We start from the raw sequence: 23603 nt of genomic DNA, 5'->3' as shown, positions 1-23603 counted from the left end.
AGGTCAGGTATCTCTCTCCTCTTAAAAGTGGCACAGAGTACTGCACACATAGGCCCTTCACATTTGAGGTAGGGGAGGAAAGAAAAAAAAAATGGTAGACAGACTTATCTGTAACTCTTAGAACACGAGCAGAAATCAGATTCATATAAAAAAATATTAAAATGACATTCCGACCTTCTGAAGGATAAGAACCTTGATTTATTAAGCTTTTTAGACTCCAGAAACCAGCACAATTTTTGCAAGTAGATACCACATAGCCAATTTTATAAAATTATTTACAGATTTCTAACAGCTACACAGAAAAATAAGATTTTCAGACTGTTTTGCTCCTATACGGCAGGAAATGGCATTTTAGGGGAAAACACAGAGGACCATATTACAAAATGGTTATAACTGTGACCCAGGAGAACGCCAGTAACTAAGGATAAGGTATACTGTCTCTGGTTCTCTGGATCATCATCTTCGGCTACTGAATTCACTCCACTGAGTAACCTGAAGATTTTATTTTATTCAACAAATATTTTACCATTTACCATATAACAAGGTGTTGTGAAATATACAAAGATTAATAAAAATATGTATGCCTTTTAACGAGCTTAAAGCATGGTTTGAGACATTTGTGTATAAAACATACAAATATCCACAGTACAAGGAAGGAGCTAAGACTCACTTTAAAAAGAAATACTAAGTACTGTGAAAATTAAAAGATGAATTACCATGGCTGAGATTATCTAAGAAAGGCTTTTAGCAGGATTTTGACATGTGGATGATTTGAATACACAGAAATGGGCAGAAAGGCATTTACCTCATGTCAAAAGAAATGAGAGTTTTGGCAAGAGAACAGCACACACAAAGAGAATTTGTGATCTTAAGAGGGCAAAGGAAATGATTTATGAAAAATTACCAGTGACCTCCAAAATATGGGTGACTGCTGGTTCCTCTATTACATTTTATTAATCACTTCTTCCTTCTCAAGTGTCACCAAAATCTATTAGATCAGTTTAAATGATGTCCTTTCCTGTTATTGTTAACATCTCCCTTCTCTGTACTGAGTGGTTCTTTCTCATCATAGAATCCCTATGCTCAAAACCATTGCTATTCCCCACTAACCTACGCAAGGAATTCTATTTATTTAATGTCTACTAGAATTCCTGGTACAAAAGAAACACAAACTATTTTTTGGGTTTTCCTTTTTTCATGCTAAGTTTTCCCTATTTGTACGCATTGTACTGTCACTGTTTTTTAAACCAAGCCTCTCATCATCCTTAGGGCCCTTCCTGCCTGTTTCTCCTTCCTAAGTGTCCACCAAAGTTGAGTCAAAGACATTTCTTCTGAAAATCTCACCTCAGATGAGTAGTTATTTAAAAGCTGTTCTGATAATCCCAGGAGATAGAGATCCAGTGATTCCTTGAGGTTTTGGTGGACAGAAAAGCCTACAGTGGCCTGGTGCTTTTCTACAGCACATTCTTTCACAGTGGTTAAAAAATCCATCTTGTCAAAAGTTGTCTGAAGAAATAGTTCTTCAACTTCTGAGAATGAAGGCTCTTCTTGATCTTTTTGGTGTTGTTCACTTCAAGAAAGTAAGATCTTAAATTTATAACTGAATGACCAACTGCTTCACCTCCATGTAGCAGCAATATATTACAAATGAACACATTAACTTAGTGTCTATGTTATTCACACAGTCCTTATATGGTTAATGGATTATTCTTTTAAATGCTTCTCTTCTTGGGGCGCCTGGGTGGCTCAGTCACTTAAGCGACTGCCTTCGGCTCAGGTCATGATCCTGGAGTCCTGGGATGAGCCCTGCATCAGGCTCCCCCTTCTCTGTGGGGAGCCTGCTTCTCCCTCTGCCTCTGCCTGCCACTCCCCCTGCTTGTGCTCACTCTCTCTCTCTCTCTCTCTCTCTGTGTCAAATAAATAAGATCTTTAAATAAAAATAAAAATAAAAATAAATGCTTCTCTTCTTTGGAATTGATAGCTACTTGTACCAGATTTCATTATGCGGTAGCAAATTTTATTAACGGATAAAAACATTCAAGTTACAATCTCCAAGAGAAATTCAGAAAGTATTAAAAAAAAAACATGAATAATACCAGGCATAAACACTAAGATAAACATTATCTGAAAACATTTTCCTTTTTGCCTGTTGATTTCTCCAAAATGGAGTTTTTCATCCTCTGCCCTCTCCAGGGAGACTAGGAATCTTCATGCCAGTGAGTCATTTTCAGTCATAGTGATAAACATAGGCCTCCTGAGTCAATCAACTAAAATGAGGTTTTTAGATTTATTTTTACTTTCCCTATCCTCTATTACCATTAGTTTTAAAGCTAATAGATTTTACTTGACATACAAAAATGTATCATATCTTTAAAGAACTCATTCCTAACGTTCCATCATAATCATTCTCTATCTTCCAGTGGCAAATGTCACAAGCTATACTACACAGCATGAAAAAACAGTCAACTGGATCAAAAATTATAGCTGCAGATTACAATCACTGAAATAAAAAACAGCGTTTCCCTAATAGCCCTAATAGGCTCACAGGTGTGATGTTTTTTTTAAACTGATCAACTTAGTTCATAATTTTTTTTAAAGATTTTATTTATTTATTAGAGAGAGAGAATGAGAGAGAGAGAGAGAGAGAGCACGAGAGGGAAGAGGGCCAGAGGGAGAAGCAGACTCCCCGCCGAGCAGGGAGCCCGATGTGGGACTCGATCCCGGGACTCCAGGATCATGACCTGAGCCGAAGGCAGTCGCTTAACCAACTGAGCCACCCAGGCGCCCTAGTTCATAATTTTTAAGATGTAGTTACTATTCTGCTAAAATGATTATCTTTGTAATTAAAGCCGTGACTTAAAACACCACAGAACTCTATTAGGTAACATACCATCCTGGCACTGTTTGGAGAAAATTCATTGCAGCTTTACAATTTTTCATAGTGAGACTCACAAGAATCTTCTCCACTGCAAGATGAGGAAAATTACTACAAAGGAAAAAAAAAAATCCTCACTTAGAAGACCAAAAGCCATTTAAAGCATTCTTTAACTTTACACATCCATGTCTGGCTGTAAATCCTGACCTCTAAAACCTGGATCCAAAATTAAAATTTCTTTCATCTGTACTGAATTTTTGAACATCTAAAACAAGAATTAAGAAGCAGACATTTTATGTTACTATCATTTTCAATACTTTGACAGCAGACTTATCCAGTTTTTAAAAATCATTTCTGAAATAAACAGATTATGAAATTAAAGCAAAAGCCCGAGGATCCAAAGGTCCGTCCTGCAGTCCTCGGGTCCGAGCTAGCAGCTGTGGAAAGGTTAAATGGGCAAGCTGCTCTGCCTCCCGGGGTTTAAGCTTCATTCTGTCTCTAGCGTCCTCCCCCCATTAACTGAACACCCATCACCCAGAACATACTCTCATTATGATTCCAGGATACAACTGCATCAGATATACATTCAGACGAACCTATTCACAGAAAATCACAAAGAACACATGAGTGCTCAAAGAATTCTAATTCCCTTATTCTCACTGTCTCAGCAGACGTAAGAACAAAGTAAAAGAACATAAACAGATCTGAGCACAGAGACGCAGAACGGTGTAAAAACAAAGGGACTGTTCAGTATCTGGAATTTGCTCTGAGAAATGCTGCATTACTGTAAAAAAAAAAAAGCCACGTGGTATCAAATCATGGAGAGTACCTTACAACACAGAACAGCAGTGTGCTAATGAGCTTAAGTTACCTGTGAAGAACCAGAGGCAGCTCTGTGCAGTCCTCAAAGTTGTCCTCTAACTGAGAGAGTAAGAGCCATTTCATCATCAGCTCCTTTAAAGAACAACTTCTATTTACTTCACATGTACTCTGCTCCACTCCTGTTTTTACAGTCTCGGGAACCACACAGATGGTCATTGCCAGAGTCAAGCAGCAAACTGCAGGACTACAACAAAGCCAAGCACATCCGCTGTTAAAGATCAGCTCTTTTCTTTTTTCAATACTAAAAGTTCTTTATTTTCTTTAACATAGTGGCTATGGGTTGATGATCTGCAATAGGTGACATCATGAGAATAACCACGAGTAGACTGAGTGTGACAAAAGACCGACAAAGTGCTCCACACCCTTGAGTGATAGAATAGAGTCAAGAACGGGAGAAAAGTACTGCAAAAGGAGACGCCTGAAGCGCTACTTATATATTCCTGCAGGAACACCAGCAATGCATCCATTTTAATAGTCACCAGCTCACTTCCAACTTCTTTCCCTCAAGAACAATTTGAATCTCTTTGGCATCCGAGGTCTCACAGTTAGTAAAGCTTCTGCCTGATGCTTACGCTCTTTCCCATAAGTCTCCAAGATATGCTTCGCAAGTTCGTACAAGTCCCTGAGAAGGATTCTAATTTCTTGTTCAATAGCAGATTGAGTTTCTGGCCTCAGTGTCCCTGTGTCACTGCAGGTCGTAGCTCCAAGCTTTTCACTCATTCCAAATTTGATTACCATCCTCTTTGCTAAAAAATAAGCTTTCTGAGGTAGAAAGACCTTGTCTATTTTATTTACCACTGAGCTGCTACTAATGCTTAAGACAATGCCTGACACATCTAAGTATAGAGTGAATATCTGCTGACAAAATGAACACAAAAAATTGTGAGAAGTCTGATTACGTTTGAGAAGAACTATCTCTTATCGTAACTGTCTGTAGCACTACTAAAAAGAATTTTTTTATGGATACTGAACAATAAGTACTTAATATGCAATTAAAGAAAAAAGAAATTTAAACATTTAATTCTTTAAAATTGGCCTTAGTAATCTCTCTACACTTGAAACTAAATTTACATTTATTTACTTATTAAGACTCCCTGGACAAACAATAGAAACATCTAAAATCAAATTTAACATATTGTTACCTCAAGTTACAAACTATAAAACCGGAAGAAAAAAAGTATATATGTCTATATATAAATCTCTTACAATACATAGTCAACTTACCATGAAGGTCTGCAGGCTGACCCAGTAAATAACTTCCAGAATTCTCTATCAACCTCAATTAAACTGCCTTGAATTATAGCTCCAAGTAAACCAAAGTTTTCAGCTTGTATTTGTTCAGAACTTATACCACGAAAGGTAAGAGACCAAATTTTAATCCAGAATTTCAATAAATCTGACTTCTGTGAGCCTTCTAGGTCTGATTTCTTGCCTTGACACAATGCAACTTCCGTAAGGCATCGTAACACATACGGCGTGCGCTCCCCATGTCGATGTTGAGGTAGGAGCTGGTATAGTATCATCAGTAAGGGTGACAACTCATAGTTAGGTAAACTTGAAGGATATTTTGATATTAACTGGGTTGTAATCTGTAACCTAGATAAAATAAAAGGATAATTAAATTGAAAATTACTCAATTCCATTAACTAAAACAAATATATAGACATAGAACCCTTACAGTATCCTAGAGTATCAGCATCATTATTTTCCATACCACTCTAAAAATAAACTGGCTTTTAATATTTTTTAATCCCTACTTCCTAAAGTGGCAGGAAGAATGACAACTTTCTGGCTAGGTAGGTGAGCTGTCATATTCCCCTTACAAAAAAACTTTGAGGAGTAATTAAATTAGGGGCACCTGGCTGGCTCAGTTGGTAGAGCATGTATATGACTCCTGATCTCAGAATCATGAGTTCAAGCCTCACACTGGGCATGGAGCCTACTTAAAAACAAAACTAAACTTAATTACAATTTTCTACTTCTGAGTTATCACATCCATCCTTGCTCTTCAGCCACCAGTAATATTCCTACAAAACAAGAAAACAAACAAAAAACCCAAACAACTGTTTTTCCTAGACATTCAGTTAATTCAATAAGTATCTGCTATAAGTTCTCTGAAAGGTGAACTACTCAAGAAGAGGAACTTCACCTTATTCATTCCTGTATCTCTAATGCCTGGCACACAGCACGTATTCAATAAATAACCCCTGACAAAATGGAAAAACTGAAGAATCTGAAATAGGGATCCTCCACCATATAAAAGAAACATGAACTTAAGCAACAGGTATCTAAATCAAGGTGCTTCCCCCCCTTCACGACTCAGTTATATTTAAATATGACATCAACATGGTAAAAATCAAGGCATGGATCACACGAGTTTGACTTGACAGTTACAAACTTGTGACTGTCCTTCAGCAAGCTGCTTAACCTTTCCCAGTTTCGTTTTCTTTTTGGTAATAAAGCAAACAGGCTGAGCTAGATGAGTTCTAAAGATCCCTACGAGATCGAATATTTTGTGATATCACAGAACACCACAATTTATTTAATCATTTGAATAACTGTGTATGCTGTACATGGCAAATTAAAAAAAAAAAGGCAACCTTTTACTGTGGCACGAGGTCCAAATTATTCTGTGACTTTTGAAAGCCATCTTTAATTTCTTCCTCATCTATTTCCACTAGAAGGGGCTATACATGCTAAAATCTCTTTGCGTGGAGATGTACAGCTCAGCGCACTCCATGCCTGCTAGGCAGCCTCCTCCCATCTTCCTTGCTAAGGCTACCTGCTTAGGAAAGGTGGCCCCCTGGCCCAGGCTCCAGCAGATACGCCTTGGTGGTTGATCGCCAGAGGTCCTGGCAAGCACGTTCCCCTTCACCAGGGACTGGTTTCAGAGTGGACAACTGACCTAGTTATGGCCAGGCTGTTCTATTGCAGGGCTTGTGAGAAAAACTAAATGAGACTAAAATGACAGTGGAAGAGAAAACAGTAACATTTTACCAAGGCACAAGATCAAAATCACTCTGTGACTTCTGAAGATGATCTTTTATTACTTCCCAGCCTAATCCTATTTTCTTCTTTTTGCAGGGTGCACTGTAATCATTAAATTCTCTTTGAGTGGTAGTGTAAGACTGAGAAATCTCCAAAGATCTAGTATCTTCATTAAAAATCTGTAAGATAACAAAAAGAAAATTTTTTTTTCCCTACACTGATTCTGTTTTCTAATACTTCATGAAGGAAAAAATGTTCCTCCTCAAATGAAGACACAGGGAAGTCACAGAGAAAGAGTAATAAATTACAGAAATACATAAATATGATAACACAGTAACAAACATCTTGTATGACTGTAGTAGCTCTCTCAAAAACAGATATTACCAAGTAAGTTATTATTTTTATTTCCCAGAAACATTTGCACTAAGACATCTAAAAGTAAAGCAAAAATCTGTTTTCAATGGGATTAAATTTAAAATTTCTTTTGATAAAAAAATGGGATTATATCATATATTTACCATTAAGAAAATATCTGACAAGTGAAATTACCCAAGATATTAACCAAATTTCTGAGGAGGAAAAGAAAGTTTTACTTAAGAAACATTAAGCCATCAACTGATAGATAGGTAAACAAAATATAATATATCCATACAATTGAGTATTACCCAGCAATAAAAAGGAATGAACTAGTGTGATTCATGGCACAACATGGATGAACCTTGAAAACACTGTGCTAAGTGAAAGCGGCAGACTAAGAAGACTACATGTTGTTTCATTCCATTTCTAGGAAATGTCCAAAGTAGGCAAATCAATAGAGACAGAAAGTAGATTACTGGTTGGTTGCTAAAGACCGCTAACAGGTACGTAGTCTGTTCTGCGGGTGATGAAAATATTCAGGAATTAGACAGTGGTGACGCTTGTACAACACACTGAAAATACTAAAAACCACTCAAAAAAAAAAAAGAAAATCCTAAAAACCACTCAACTGTACACTTTAAAATAGTGAATTTTAGGGCACCTGGGTGGCTCAGTCAGTTAAGTGTCTACCTTTGGCTCAGGTCATGATCCCAGGGCCCTGGGATCGAGTCCCGCACTGGGCTCTCGCTCAGCAGGGAGCCTGCTTCTCCCTCTACCCCTCCCCCTGCTCACGCTCACACTCTCTTTCTCTCCCCCCTCTCAAATAAAATCTTAAAAATAAATAAGTAAATTTTATGCTATGTGATTTTTAACTCAGTAGGGAAAAAAATGAAAAAACAAAAAACATTAGGGTAAGGATAATCTGATTTCCTATAGACCATCTTTTAGGAATGAAGAGTTCAGGGATGCCTGGGTGGCTCAGTCAGTTAAGTATCTGCCTTCAGCTCAGTTCATCATCCCAAGGTCCTTGCTCAGTGGGGAGTCGGCCTCTCCCTGCCGCTCCCCCGACTTGTGCTGGCTCGCTTTCTCTGACAAATAAATAAATAAAATAAATAAAAAAAATTCATCACTAGTTTTCACTAAGTTCATATGTGCAAAATAGTTACTAAGTCAGAACAGCAATTCCAAATACAGAGTTTTGAAAGAAACAGCTACATATACAAAGTAATTTTACAAGGCTTTTTATCAGAGCACATGTTTAAAAAACCCATTAAAAGGGAAACTAATGGAAAACTTCCAGATGTGACAAGGCCTACTATACCTGGTGACAAATATCTGCCATCAACTCAATCAAGTTTTCCTTGACAGCAACATTACGAGATCCTGAAGAATATTTCCCTCTGCTTCCTATATGACTTATCTCGTTAATTAGCAGATCATATAAGTTATACAAGATACTTTTCCATTTACTTGATTCATAAGCACCTGTAATTCAAAAAGTTAAAATACAGTTTACATATACTCTCCACTTGCACTGCCAATTCCCAAAGAACCATTCAGCTGTTAAGGTGGAAACTGGTCCAACCGTCCATTCTGTTCCAGGGCCTCTTTAGACAATATCCTTGCAGGCTCTACTTTGTAACGGTGTCCGGTGCACACTCAGTTACCTGTATCTGATATAAAATTCTATAATCTGATCTAACTTTCTCTAATCAACTCCATCAAAATCCCAATCAAACCTTAATTTTTTCTCTCCTGAAGCAAATACAATTAATATATCCCGTCATTTATATAAGGACCAAGTTCTCTGTAAGTCATTAAGAGAAAAACATCACTAGTTCCTTTAGTGTACAAACACGTTACCCAGACTTCTCCTCATTCTAGTCATCTATCCCTAAACACACACCAGTCCACTATGTCCCTCTTGAAATGGTGACTCTACAAAATCTGGTGGACATGATACACCTACTGTGATCTGACCGGTATGGGTAACAAAGGAGCTATTACTTCTCACAGAGAACCATAAATCTATTAGTGTAGCCTAAAACTACATGAGTGTTTCTGGCAGACCCATCATCCTGCCAATTTTCAACTCTCCTAAATATACAGTTAACTAAAACCCTAAACATATCATGTCATCTCCTGAATAAGCCTGATCTTCATCCTGACAGGAGCTGTGTGAAAGATGAAAACCTAAGAAAATCCACCATTCTTTGACTTACAGTGGTTTCATGGGCTACAAATACACCTAACTTCCAACATGAGAAAAGCCCATTAAACAAAGACAGCTACTTTTGAGAAAAAATTGGCTCTCACAGTTTTTCTCCATTTTAGCTGCTATTTCTCAATGTAGCTTGATTTCCTAACAAGGGCCTTAAACAAGCCCTGATGAATTTGTCCAAAGGCCAGTACAGACCCAAAGGTGAACACAGTGTGAGCATGAGGGAACCCATCCAGTTCCAGTTGCACCCACTAAAATTCCTGTCCACTGAGTGAAGCTACATCATCTAAGATTTTTAAGATTTTTTTAAGTTAAGGTATAACTGACATATAACATTAATTTCAGATGTACAACATAATTATTTGGTATTTGTATACATTGTGAAATGATCAAAATGCATCTGGTTAACATACCTTACATAGTTACAAAAAAAAAAGTTTTTTCTTTGTGATGAGAAGTTTTAAGATCCACTCTCTTAGCTACTTTCAAATATGCACTACATATTAACAAGCAATACTCTCTTGGTAAAAGACAAATATAAAGGTATCAAAGGAGGAGAAGTCATTCATTTTTGCTTTTCCAGGAAAGAGGGGCCTGGATTAAGGATGAGGTTTAAGGCAGTATAAACACATCTTCCTGAGGAACCGACTCATCTAACTGTTGGCAGTCCACATTTCTCTTGTTTTACCTCCTAATAAAAGCAGTTATGTGGACATGTTAAGTCCCTGGCTTTTCTAAACTCGTTTACACTCTGGTCTATGTAATTCCTTTCAGCACCTAACTATTGCTGCATAATCAGCTCCTAGAGGGAACAGTGTCTCCTATTTATCTGTGTTCCTCATAGTACTTACGAATGTACTAAAATGGTAGGGCATGACAGGATTTGCTACCACAGCTTCAAATTCTAAAAAAAAAGTGTGAGAAACATCCTCAAGACTAACACCATTACCAAGCACAGAAATCCAGAGGAAGGTCATAACCTCCTACAAAACACAAATTTCATACTTAAGTCTCTATGTAACAATGAAGAAGCAAATTCAAAACAGCAAAAACTTTTATACCTTTTTCTTGGGTTTTGGCTCCCTTTGGATGATGCACATAAATTTGCAATTGAAATAATTCGATAATTACTTCTTTTAAGGAATCATTCAGTCTATGTTGAGTCCAAATGTAAAGCAAGGTAGGAAGAATTTCATCTCCTAGTTGACACACTCGAATTCGAAAGTTAACAGCCAACGTCTTGAGGAAGGTAATAAACGCTGCTAAGATGTGATTTAGACCCGCAGAACTCTTTTCCTGTCTGTCACAGAAAATAAACAGACTCAGCTTGGTATAACAGGGCAGAAAAAGGAACATTGAAGGCAGTTATGAAGTTGCATGCCGCAAAGAAAAAAAAATATCTAATCTTCAAGTAACAGTAGCCTTAGTTTTAGAACTATTCAGAAAAAAAAAAATCTTAGTAGGACTACAGAGCAACAAACCAAACATCTTATTTGATGCTGACACATCCTTCCTGCTAACTCTCTGCTACTGAAACACTGCAAAATGATACAAAACTGATTTGTAATACCACCATTTATACAATGTTTCACATGATAGACTGGGTAATGTCACACAAATATAAGATACTGATACTTCCCAAGTATGTTCCTGTTTTATTTTTGCTTAGATATATCTATCTTCAAAAATGGGGGAAATGAAACTACTAAGAGGACATTTAGCTTTTCCTGTCACTAGATAAGCAACACTGATCCTCCACCTAAGAACGTCATTTTCATGTTCTGTCTGCCTTTGGATATTCAGGAAGTGGTAGAACTGACACTTTCTTTGGGAAGCTACTAATTCTACTATAATGGGTCACTTTGTTTTTTTTTTTAATTGGTAACATTTTTAGTTATTGGATCTAAAGCACTGTCTTGCAAGAAGCTCAAACAGGTTTTCAATACAAAACAAAACAAAAAGATTAGATTACCTTGCATGCTGAATAGCCTTGGAAAAGAAATCCAAAAATTTGGAATTTAACCCATCGGTTTGCGAACAGCATCCTTTAGTCACAGCATGAATTATTCTAGCCACTAAAACTCTATTAATGTCTTGTGCAGGTTTAAGGTACAGACTGAAGTACACAGAGAACAATTCTTAAAAAAAAAAAAAACAAACGCACACATCAGTTACTAAAAAGAAAACTCTTGAAGCATTTAACTTAAGTTCCTGATTTAATTTAAATTTCAATATTCCGGGCCACCTGGGTGGCTCACTAAGTGTCCAACTCTTGGTTTCGGCTCAGGTCTTGATCTTGGGGTCCTGGGACTGAGCCCCACATCAGGATTCGCACTCAGTGGGGAGTCTGCTTGAGATTCTCTCTCTCTCTGTGCCCCCACCCACTTGCTCGCTCTCTAAATAAATCTTTTTAAATAAATTTTAGTAATCCCAAAAGATTTAAAATTATAATAATTTACATTTAATATGGTAAAAGTACCACATCAATATTTGCTTTTATTTTATATAAACTGCCTTCAAGAGAGGAACAACTTTTGGCCAGGAAGTACGCGCAGCCAGCCCTCAGACAAGCTGTTTAATTGCTCTACATCTGTGTCCCTTCCTCTAGGTCTAAGAGAACATGTAACAAGTGTAAAATGTATCAAGAACATGTATCAAGAACTCCCTCAGGGGGCTGAGATTTTATTCTACTTGTAACCTAAGGGATCAGAATGCCAGCTGCATGGATGCTGGCAGAAGACATTCTATTCCTGCTTGAGTACCTTCCTTTTTGCATAGATTCCTCAAACCCCAAGGCAACATGAAGAGTGGTAGGTGATAGGCCTGCAAACTGTGAGAGCCCTCAAGCCTTCTGTGACATACAGGTGGCTCTGAGGAAGCCATCATCTCTGTCACCATCTCCACATTCCAAGGTTCACTGTACTTAAAAAAAAGTCAGGAATAAAGCAGTCAGGGTCTGCTCCTAAGACATGCAGAAATGTTGAGATGCACTGAGAATCCTCTCTCAGAACCAGGAAAACCAAAGCTGCTAATGCAGGATTTGCTCCCCATATAAATAAAAAGAGACTCTTTGGCTGGTAAAGTGAGTGAGAGTAATACCTATGGGTATCTTTCTTTTCAATTGTATGTATCACATAATTCTGCAGAAATAACATAAATCAAGATTTCAAATACGAAAGCATAAGGACAATACAAATACCTCAAACATTATAGTAAGGAAAATGATTGTTCAAATGATTCCTATCATATCTGACATTAATTTATACAACTCTGCATCAGTGCTTCCCAAAGTTCTGTCACTACAATACCTAAATGGTTAAAAACCGCGATTAATACACAGATGTGTGGAAACAAGAAAACAGGAGCGACAGCGGGGAGGTGGGGGGGAGAAGAGTGGGCGCCTGGGTGGCTCAGTCAGTTAAGCATCTGACTTTGGCTCAGGTTATGATCTCAGGGTCCTGGGATCCAGCCCCACATCAGGCTCTGCCCTCAGTGGGGCATCTGCTTGCTCCTTCCCTCTCCTCTGGCCCTCCCCCCGCCCCCGCTACTGCTCTATCGAATAAATAAATAAAATCTTAAAAAAAAAAAAAAGGAAAAGAAAACAGGAGCAGTTATCTTGATCATTTCCCTCTTATTACCTGATAGCAGAGAGGTGAAATGAGAGTGCCAATGGTCTTCAATTAAAGCTCAAGTTTTAGGCCTTTTATTAGTTATGGGATGTGATCCCAATTCTCACAGAATCCCACATACTATCCTAGTAAGTGGTTAAGAAAAACTGGTATAAGACATTCAGTGAAAGTCTCAGAAGTGCACAGTTCAACTTCAAAAAAAAAAAAAAGCTGTAGGACATGCCTCCAGGTGAATTCACTTCCTCCATGAACTCAACAACAACAAAAAAGCTCAAAGAACAGACAGTGAAGGAACATAATAAAAAGGGCTTCTGGAGTTAATAAAATTCAGTTAACTGTAGATCCCTTGGGAGTTTATACATAGACAATCATGCTACCTGCAAACAGAACAGTTTTCTTTCTTCCTTTCCAATCTGCACACCTTCCACTTCCGTTCCTTGCCTAGCTCCCCTGGCTAGAACCTCACAGGTTTGGGGAGAGCAGACATCCTTATCCTGTTCCCAACTTCTTTTAGGAAAGGTTTTTTTTTTTTAAGATTTTATTTATTTGACAGAGAAAGAGACAGCGAGAGAGGGAACACAAGCAGGGGGAGTGGGGGAGGGAGAAGCAGGCTTCCCGCTGAGCAGGGAGCCCGATGTGGAGCCCGATGTGGGGCTCGATCCCAGGACCCTGGGATCATGACCTGAGCTGAAGGCAGACGCTTAACAACTGAGCCACCCAGGCGCCCCTCTTTTATGAAAGCTTTTAAATCATGGATTCAATTTCTTTAATAGCTACGTAACTATTCAAATTACCCATTTCATACTGGGTGAGTTCTGCCAGGGAGTGGTTTTAAGGAGCTGCCCATGTAAATTCGGTGGTCAAATTTATGTGCAGAGTTGTTCAGAGCATGCTCTTAATATTCTTCTAATAAAAGATGGCAATTATATCCATTTCCTTCCTACTCTCAGCAATTTGTGTCCTCTTTTTTATCTTAGTCACTTTTACTAGCTGTTCTAGATTTGATTGTTTTCAAAGAATCACCTATTTCATTAAACGTTCTCTTCTGTTTTTCTGTTTTCAATTTCAGTGATTTCTGCTCTTCTGCTTGCTTCAAGTTTTTGTTTTGTTTTTCTAGTTTCTTGAGATGGAAGCTAAGATTATTGATTTGAGATTTTTCCCTCTTTTGTAATATAGGCAGTTAGTGCTATAAATTACCCTCTCAACATAACTTTAGCTGCATTCTACAAATTTTGACATGTTGTATTTTTTCATTTTCATCCAGTTCCAAGTATACTTTGATTTCCTTTGAGACTTTTTCTTTGACCCATGAATTGAGAAGTATGTCACTGATTTTCACAAAAGCACTACGAAGGAGACAGGGCACTATGGTAGAAATAAAGAGAAGAACAAATTTAGAAAGGGCAATCAGAAAATGGCAGTGACATTTAAGCCAAGACCTGTAGGAGGACAAGAAAGCAGCCACACAAAGGGGAGCCTCTGACAAGAGAAGGACAAACGCCACAAGGGAAGAAACGGCTTGCACTCTTGAAATTGAGGGCGTGAGATGATGAATAGCAGTGTCAGAAGGAAATACTAGAACTCTTTTTAAATTAAAATTACAAATAAAAATCAACTTTTAGGGGCACCTGGGTGGCTCTGTCAGTTGACTGTCTGCCTTTGTTCATCTCAGGTCATGATCTTGAGGTCTTGGAATCAAGCCCTGCATTGGGCTCCCTGCTCAGCATGGGATCTGCTTCTCCCTCTCCCTCTGCCCTTCCCCCCGGCCCCCCGCTTGTGAACACAAGCTCATGCACACGCTCTTTCTCTCTCTCTTAAATAAATTGTTTGAAAAAATCAAGCTTGGGGCACCTGGGTGGCTCAGTTGTTAAGCGTCTGTGTTCGGCTCAAGTCATGATCCCAGGGTCCTGGGATCGAGCCCCACATCAGGTTCCCTGCTCAGTGGGAAGCCTGCTTCTCCCTCTCCCACTCCCCCTGCTTGTGTTCCCTCTCTTGCTGTCTCTCTCTCTGTCAAATAAATAAATCTTTAAAAAAAAATTTTTTTTTAATAAATAAATCAAGCTTTACTGATACTTAATATAGAAATCAACAATGGCCACTTTGGAAGACATCTTTGGCAGCTTCTTACAAAACTAAACATATTTTTACCATATGATCCAGCAATCACACTTCTTGGTATTTACCCAAATGAGTTGAAAACTTAATCTGTACACAGATGTTTACAGCAGCCTCATTCGTATTTGCCAAAATTTGGAGGCAATCAAGATGTCCTTCAGTAAGTGAACGGATAATTAAACTGTGGTACATGCAGACAACGAAGTATTATTTGGTGCTAAAGAGAAATCAATCAGCTATCAAGCCACAAAAAAACATGGAGGAAACTAAAATACATTTTACTAAGTAAAAGAAGCCCATGGGGAAAGACTACATATTGTATGATGCCAACTATACGACATTCTGCAAAAGGCAAAATTAGAGCGACTGTAAGAAGATCACTGGTTGCTAGGGATCAGTAGGAGGGAGGATGACCAGGCAGAACACAGGGCCTCTAGGCCAGTGAAACTACTCTACATGATGCTTTAATGGGAAACACATGTTACTGTACATTTGTCAAAATCTATAGAATCCACAACACCAAGAGTGATCCTGATGCAAACTCTCACCTTTGGGTGAGATGAGGTGTCAGCATAGGTTCGCCGACTGAAACAAACGTGTCACTCTGGTGCAGAATGTTGACAGCAGCAGAAACTATGCATGTGGGACGAGGGGGGGGGGCAGGGTACATGGGAACTCTCTACTTCCTGCTCAACTCTGCTATGAACCTGAAATTGCTCTAAAACAAAGTCTGTTTTTAAGAAAATGTCCGGAACCACTGGGTTAAAGAATGTGAAGAAAGGCCACTGTAGCTAGAACAAAGAAATCCACAAGATGGGGGTAGCTCTTAGTTACGGTCAGATAGGTAGGCAGAAGCAAAATTACCCAGTGCCTCCAAGGCCTAGAAAAGGAGTTCATATTTTATCCTAGTTGTACAGGAAAGCCACTAAAGGTTTTTAATATTTCTTCCTTCCTACCTTATTAGAAAAACTACCTTCCCCCTTGGGAAAATCCTAGGGCTCTTACTTTGGAACCCCTTATTCTCAGAAAACAGAGAGGGGCGCCTGGGTGGCTCAGGTGGTTAAGCATCCGACTCTTGACTTCCGCTCAGGGTGGTGTGATTGAGCCCTGCGTCGGGTTCCACACCAGCATGGAGCCTGCCTAGGATTCTCTCTCTCTCCCTTTGCCCCCACCCCCCCACCCCACTCCTGTGCGCACATGCTCTCTCTAAAAAGATAAAGATAAATAAATAAATTCTAAAAAAGAAAACACAGAGTCCGTTTTCCTGTGTATTCAACCACCCTCTCCATGGACTCCTTCCCATTATGCTTATATATACTCCAGTCCCCCCCAATCTTTAACAGGATCCCTCTTTCCCTTCCCCTTAAAATCAAAGCTTTTGAAAGTGCTGTATTTGCTAATCCTTTTCCTCACTTGTCACTCACGCTTTCACACCAGTCTCTTACAGAGCTGAACATCAACAACCAACAGACTCAAATTGCCCTGTATAAGAATAACTCACCCAACAACAGCAGATACACATTCTTTTCAAATGGATATGGAGTACTCACCAAGTCAGACTTTATCCTGGGTCATAAAAGAAATCCTAACAACTGTAAATAACTTAGATGATAAAAAGTATGTTCTCTGACCATAATGTCATTAGACTGAAAACTATAAAAGGGAAAACAAAACAAAAAACCAGGAAAATACCCCCCCAAAATTGGAAATTAAACAACATGCTTCTGAATAATCCAGAGGTTAAAGAACTCTCAAGAAAAACTAGAACATATTTTAAAATGAAGAAAAATGAAAATATAACATTGTCAAAATGTGTGAGATACAAACAAAGCAGCGTTTAGAGAAAAATTTATTATATTCAATGCACATATGAGGGAAGAAGCTCTCAAATCAATGACCTAAGCTTCTATCTTAAGGAGCTAGAGAACAAATTAAACTCAAAATAAACATAAGAAAAGAACTAATAATAAGATGAGGAAATCAATAATGAAAGAGACAATACCACTACAGAGCCTACATACATTAAAGGGTAAAAAAGCAATAACACCTGAGAACAACTTTACGTTCCTATATTCAACAACTTAGGTAAAATGTACAAATTCTTAACCAAATTACCAAAGCTAACTGAAAAAGAAATAAACTAAATATTCCTATATCTATTAAAGAATCTGAATTCATAGTTAAAAACCTTCAACAATGACCTCCAAATTCAATCTAGTAATATATAAAAAGGATAATACATCATGCCCTAGTGGAGTATATCCTGGGAACACAAGGTTGACTTAACCTACGAAAAATTCATCAGTGTAATTTATCCTATCAAGAGACTGAAGAAAAACCCATAGGATTATCTCAACAGATGAAGAAAGAAATATTAACAAAATTCAACATCCATTCATGATAAAAACCATGAGGAACTAGAAATTGAAGAGAAAGTCATCAACCCATTACTGATAGCTAATATCATGCTTAATGGTTAAACAGTGAATGCTTCTCCCTAAAACCAAGAATAGAACAAGGTGTGCTCTCACCCCACTCCTATTCAAAATTATACTGGAGGAAAAACTACAAAACTCCTAGAAGAAAACATAGAGGTAAAGTTTTATGATGTTGGATTTGTTAATGATCTCTTGGAAATGACACCAAAAGCAAAGGTAACAAAAATAATATAGAGATTACTTGTACTCATCAAATTTAAAACTTTTGTATATCAAAGGACACTATCATCAGAGTTAAAGGCAACCCATGAAATGCAAGAAAGTATTTGCAAACCATACATCTGATAAGGAGTTAATATACAGAATATATAAAAAACTCCTACATTTCAACAACAACAAAACAACCCAATTAAATTTGCCCAATTAAAAACCAGGCAAAAAATGTGTCTTTCCCAAAGATGATATACAAATGGCCAGTTAGCATGCAAAATATTCAACATTACTAGTCATTAAGGAAATGCAGATCAAAACCCCAATGAGATACCACTTCACACACATTCACATTAGGATGGCTGACATCAACACAAGAAAAAGTACATGTTGGTAAGGACGTGGAGAAACTGGAACACCTGTGATTCTTGTTGTGTCCATAAAACGGGTAGCGGATGCAGACCTTGTGGGAAACAGTGTGGTGGTTCCTCAATAAATTAAATATAGAATTAGGCTATGATGCAGCAATTCCACCTCTGGATAAATACCCAAAAGGACTGAAGAAAGGACTCAAAGAGCTATGTGTACACTCACGCTCATAACAGTATTATTCATAAGAGCCAAAAGGTAGAAACCACTCAAGTGTCCAATGACAGATGAATGAACAAAATGCAGTATATACGTACAAGTCAGTCTTAAAAAGGAAGTAAATTCTGAGATGCGCTACAACATGGATGAACACTGAAGACAGGAGTGAAATGAGTGAAATGAGGCATTCACAAAAGGAAAACACTGTTAGGACCTCACTTACAGGAGGCAGCCAGAGTAGTCAAGCTCACACATACAGAAAGCAGGAGGCTTGTCAAGGGCTGGGGGGGCAAGAGGGGTTTGTTGTTTAAGGAGGGCAGCGTTTCAGTTTGGGAAGATGAGCAAGTGTTGGAAACGGAAGGTGATGGTTGCACAACAATGTGGATATACTTAATGCCACTGAACTATATACTTAAAAATGGTTAAAATGGTAAATTTTATGTCATGTACATTTTACCATTTAAACAAATCATACTGAAGGTCCCTGCCAATATAATACAGCAGAAAAAATTAAGTGGAAGTCACATGGCTCAGAAATGAAGGGGAAAAATGCAGATAATACATGGCTGTCTAAAGAGAAAATCCCACAGAAGCAACAAAAGAGCTCCTAGATTTAGTAAGTGATTTTGGCAAGGTCCCAGGACACAACACTGATAACACAAAAACCACCTGTATGACAGCAATGAATATGGAAACCGAAATTTTTAAAAACTACACAATTTACAAACTACTGCAATATAAACCTAATAAAAATATATAAATTCTGTATGCTAAGAATCATAAAACACTGATTTCTTTAAGTCAAAAAAGACCTAAACAAATAAAGAGATACATCACGTTCACAGATTAGAAGACTCCATGTGGTTATGAAGTCTGTCCTTCCTACCTGGTATGGATGGAGGTTTCTGTGGTTTGGCCTGCGTGACCGACCACCCCGACCTGCACGTGCACAGGCAGGCTAAGGAATGTTGTTTGTGAGACTTGCGCTGCATAAGTGACCTTGGGAGCTAGCCTCCAAGTCAGAAGTGGCCTTTCTGGTCTGGACACCAAGAGCTATAAACTTTGCCTTACATCCGCTCCAGCTCCAGGCTGGGCTGTCCCCCCACCATCAGTGGAATCTGGGAGGGGAGGCAAACACACCTAGCCCAGGCTCCTTGAATACGTAAAGACATGATAATACAGGAATGTGACTTGCTCCAAACTGCACGTAGGCAAACAAATGTTTAACTCCAAACCCTGTCCTCTGCCCTACAAATACAGCCCTTATGAGGATGGTCAGTTGGAAGTCTCCCTGTGGGGAGGACACTCCGCTCAGGCCCTCCCAATCAAGACTCCAGCCGGGGCTTCCCCAGCTAATGAGGTCGGCTGTTGGTAAGTACCCAATTTGATGTAACTCTTAGCCTCCTTTACTGCTTACTGTTGTTTTCATCTATGCATAGATTTTCCCTTTCTTGTTTCTATTAGATTTTTATATCAATAGTGTTTTTCCCCCTTCAAAACTGAGAACAGAGCTGCTATGAATCTTTTCTTTAGAACACTTCCTTCAGTGTTCAATAGATTCAGTGCAATCCCTACCACAATTTGAGCAGAGCTTTTTGCAGAAATCAGTAAGCTAATTCTAAACTTTGTATCTGGCTTGGCCTCAGGGCCTCTTCTCATCCCACTCCAGACACTCTTACCTCTAACTGTGGGTTCCATTAACACCTCTACCAGATGTATTTTGAACAAAAACTTCACTTCTTGAGTACAGTCCTCACCAGGGAATCAAGTTTCAGAGAAGGGAGCTAACTAGAAAGATAATTCAACCGAAGGGCCGGTTATGAGAAGTGACAGTAACATACTCAACAATAGCAAGAGGATTTCAGAGAACATGTCAGATACAGGAGGGCGACTACAGCAAGGATGGCCTTTGTTTCAGTGAGACCTGTGGTTAGAAGCACTAACCAAAAATACGCAAACCTCCTGTCTATTTAGGATGGACCATGGTGGGGAGAGACGTGTCATAGTGTCCTGGATATCACTAGCCTATTCTCTGCTAAACTTGTTGTGAGGGTCAAGTTTGGGACACAGCCTCCCTCGCGCTAATAACAACAAAGGGCGGGATGACACCTAAGAAATTAGTACAACAGCTAAGAAGGCCTTTCATTCTGTGGGAACAGGATACACTGCAGGGCCTGGAGTCGGTCTTGGTTCTACCGCCCACACACACCTTGTTTTGAAATGAGAAACTGACAATAAACAATACAGACAAGTGTCTTTTCATTTCATTAGCACAATTTATTTTAAATACTTCCCATGAAAAACACTGAGCTTCTAGATTTTCAGAGGTGGTTGTATTAGAAGACTTGACATATGGCTTAGCGCCACTTCATTAAAGCCAAATCCCATTTTCACCCATTGAACCCACTCAGAGACAGAAATGCTCCACCTCTGAAATCAATAAACTCAAATGTCTCAGTCTCTGACCGTAAGTTCCTTTGTGGTTCCTCAGTACCTTTCACCTAGAAGTCAAGAACACTAGATTCCTCCCTGACACCCACTCTACTTATGTTACAGTCCCTGGATCCTATACATCCTAGTCTACTATTTTTGGCCCCTATTACCTTACAAGTGACCTGCTAAATGCCTAATCCAATGGATACATTTGTGTTTTATCATTTCTACCACACTTAAAATGCCATACCCCTTCCAACCTGAAACTCTGCTGCTTTCACTTTTATGACACCTCCTCTCCTTCTTGGTTTTCTTATCTTTTAATCAAGGTTGTTTAACGTCATTGATCTGGGAACTCACGGAGCCCAAACATATCTATATTACAGTGCATTGTAACTTTGGGTTTACTCGTTTCTCCGCCAATGGCCTGTGAAGGACAGGGATGGCTTCTTTCAATTGTGTTGTCCCGGTTCTGATCGAGACAATCACTTAGGAAGTCCGTAATAAAGGAAACTAAGGGTTGGATTCTAAAGTATTTAATTTTACTAAGATAGTGTTAAACTGCAAGGTCACTTGGGGGATACAGATTCTGACCAATCTTTTAGTGACACTTCATCTCACAGAAAAAATTCACAAATAACAAACTTCAAAACATACCTAGCCACTGTTGCTGAGATATTTCACACCAGTATTTCCTCACTGAAAGAATGTCCTTGAGCAGAATGTTGCTACAATCCGCTCCATAAACGGCACCATTAAATGAATCTTTCACTGTATCCATGATATAATTCAAGAGTTCTTGACATTTTAGTCTGGGTGCTCCTATTTAAAAATAAACAAATAAAAACATAAATCTTAAGAAACATAAGAACACTTGGAATTGCAGCTATATAAATAATCCCATACGGGACAATACTATTAACTAATGACTTTCTCACGGAGCAGGGATTAGCAAACCATGGCCCACAGGCAAAACGCAGCCAGCTGCCTGTTTCTGGAACTAAAGTTTTCCTAGGCCACAGTCCTGTCCGTTCATTTACATACCGTCTAAGGCTACTTCCATGTTCCAGCAGCAGAGCTGAATAACTGCGACAGAAACTATACAGCCTGAAAAATCAAAAACATTGACTGGTCCCTTTACAACAGAAATTCGCCAATCCTTATGGGAATATATAGCAAAAACAATCATCCATCCTATCCTTAATAATTCACAATTTCTGGCACTAGACCTAAAATGACCCAAAGTTTCTTGGTACTTTACAAAGAATGAATTCATTAATATAACCTAAGATTGTAAGGAGGATGGGGAGCCTGGGCGGCTCAGTCGTTAAGCATCTGCCTTCGGCTCAGGTCATGATCCCGGGGTCCTGTTCAGCAGGGAAGCTGCTTGTCCCCCTCCCTCTGCCCCCCCCCAACTCGTGCATTCTTTCTTTCAAAAAAAAAAAAGATTGTAAGGAGGGTATTTGGCTTTGAAAACAAAATTACTTTCATATCATACAAAAGCATTTGTGTCATAAATATGAAAGGCTGTAATATTTCCAGTTTTATTTATTAGAGGTCCTAAAAATTCAGTATTAATGGATATATTCTTGAAGGCAACAAAAGGACATTTCAAAACTGTCTTTTATTTTCAGCAAATCACACTATTAACAATCACACAATATTAACAATCTTAAAACGGCATATAATGTTTTTTGTTATAAGCTATGAACAGATAGCAAGTCATACGTATATCTGATTATTTTCTATATATTTAGCGGTTTCTTATGAGGAGTTTAACATTTTCTTATCAAACTATGGTGAATAAGTAAACACTGACATAAGTGCGTATCATTTTTACTTGTGGCTTATATCACACTTTCAGGCACCTGACCAATGATGAAATGTGCAATCACATGTTCCTCTGCTGTAACACCCTGTGCCCCTCTCTTACAGTCCTTACAACATTCTCTTAACTGTAACATCTGCTATATTATAACATCCCTAAGGAATTAATTAATCTCTATAAAGCAACACAGCCTGGTAACTGTACTAAATAGCATTTGCTTAGTAAACATTTACTAATTGCATAAATTAATGTCACGATAAAATCATATTTCCCTATGGTCTTAATCTCAACAAATTTCCTTCCTCCACCAAATTTGAGAAAGGTTTCAAGAATTATGCTGACATTCTTTTCTACAAAAATCTGCCTCCAAAGGACAACTACCGTGGCTAAAGAGAATTTAAGGAACCTTATAAAACATTTTACATGGGTTTTCTATTCTCTAGGCTCCATCTGTGCTTCATGCAAACACCTACATAAAAGAACGAATGATATTTGCTTATTGCTTCCTTCCCAGCTATCTTTTTTGAATCTGTTTCTTTCATCATACCTTGAATACCAACGCTAAGTCTGGACATGTGTTTAAATTCCCATCAACTCCCCAACTCTTTGAAAAACATAAAGTGAGAGGATATGATAGTAATGCTCTGGTTTTGTTCTGAGATTAAAGATGTTTAAGTTACAAAGTCAAACTTGAAAGAAATCGCAAATAAAAACACAACTTTTCAACCATTTAAATAATCTTAAAGTGATCATTTCATCTACTCATTCCTGTAAACCGACAGTGACACTTTCACATTTCCCAATGTGATCCCCACTGTTAATTTTGTGACTGAAGGTTTTTTCACCGTAAAGCAAAATTACACACTGCAAACTTTGCTGGTGGGCAACAAATGGGCTTGGGTATCTTTCTCTCAATAACTCTGCAAGTACATATTAAAATCTGTTAAGAACCCAATGTTAAGAACCCAAGCAGCCAAAAGAACAAATTTTAATAAATGCAGGGCTATCATACTGGGCAAAAGCAGGTGCAGGGTATTTC

General features: G+C 38.4%; 1 protein-coding gene across 16 annotated transcripts in view; it reads right to left on the bottom strand.

The window, feature by feature from the left end:
• Window positions 1-23603, bottom strand: part of ATM (ATM serine/threonine kinase) — a 117912-nt gene that overhangs the window by 86802 nt on the left and 7507 nt on the right. For 13 of the 16 annotated variants that reach the window (XR_003517286.1, XR_003517287.1, XM_027578286.1 and 10 more), the window contains 9 exons: window positions 21394-21558; window positions 11296-11461; window positions 10385-10623; window positions 8424-8587; window positions 6755-6924; window positions 4982-5353; window positions 3747-3941; window positions 2891-2986; window positions 1345-1570 (listed from right to left, as the gene is read on the bottom strand). Coding sequence is in view for 14 of the 16 variants with exons in the window: in XM_027578286.1 (XP_027434087.1) it covers window positions 1345-1570; window positions 2891-2986; window positions 3747-3941; window positions 4982-5353; window positions 6755-6924; window positions 8424-8587; window positions 10385-10623; window positions 11296-11461; window positions 21394-21558 (1793 nt within the window). In the remaining 2 variants the exon portion in view is untranslated. Of the gene's footprint in view, window positions 1-1344; window positions 1571-2890; window positions 2987-3746; window positions 3942-4981; window positions 5354-6754; window positions 6925-8423; window positions 8588-10384; window positions 10624-11295; window positions 11462-19189; window positions 19311-21393; window positions 21559-23603 lie in introns of those variants that run through there. The other 3 variants (XM_035722676.1, XM_027578290.2, XM_027578298.1) reach the window with 3 other exon arrangements.

The sequence above is a fragment of the Zalophus californianus genome, chromosome 11 (genome assembly GCF_009762305.2).
Source record: "Zalophus californianus isolate mZalCal1 chromosome 11, mZalCal1.pri.v2, whole genome shotgun sequence".
NCBI classification, from domain to species: Eukaryota; Metazoa; Chordata; class Mammalia; order Carnivora; family Otariidae; genus Zalophus; species Zalophus californianus.
Note: the sequence above shows the minus strand (reverse complement) of the source record. Positions and strands in the feature narration are given on the sequence as shown.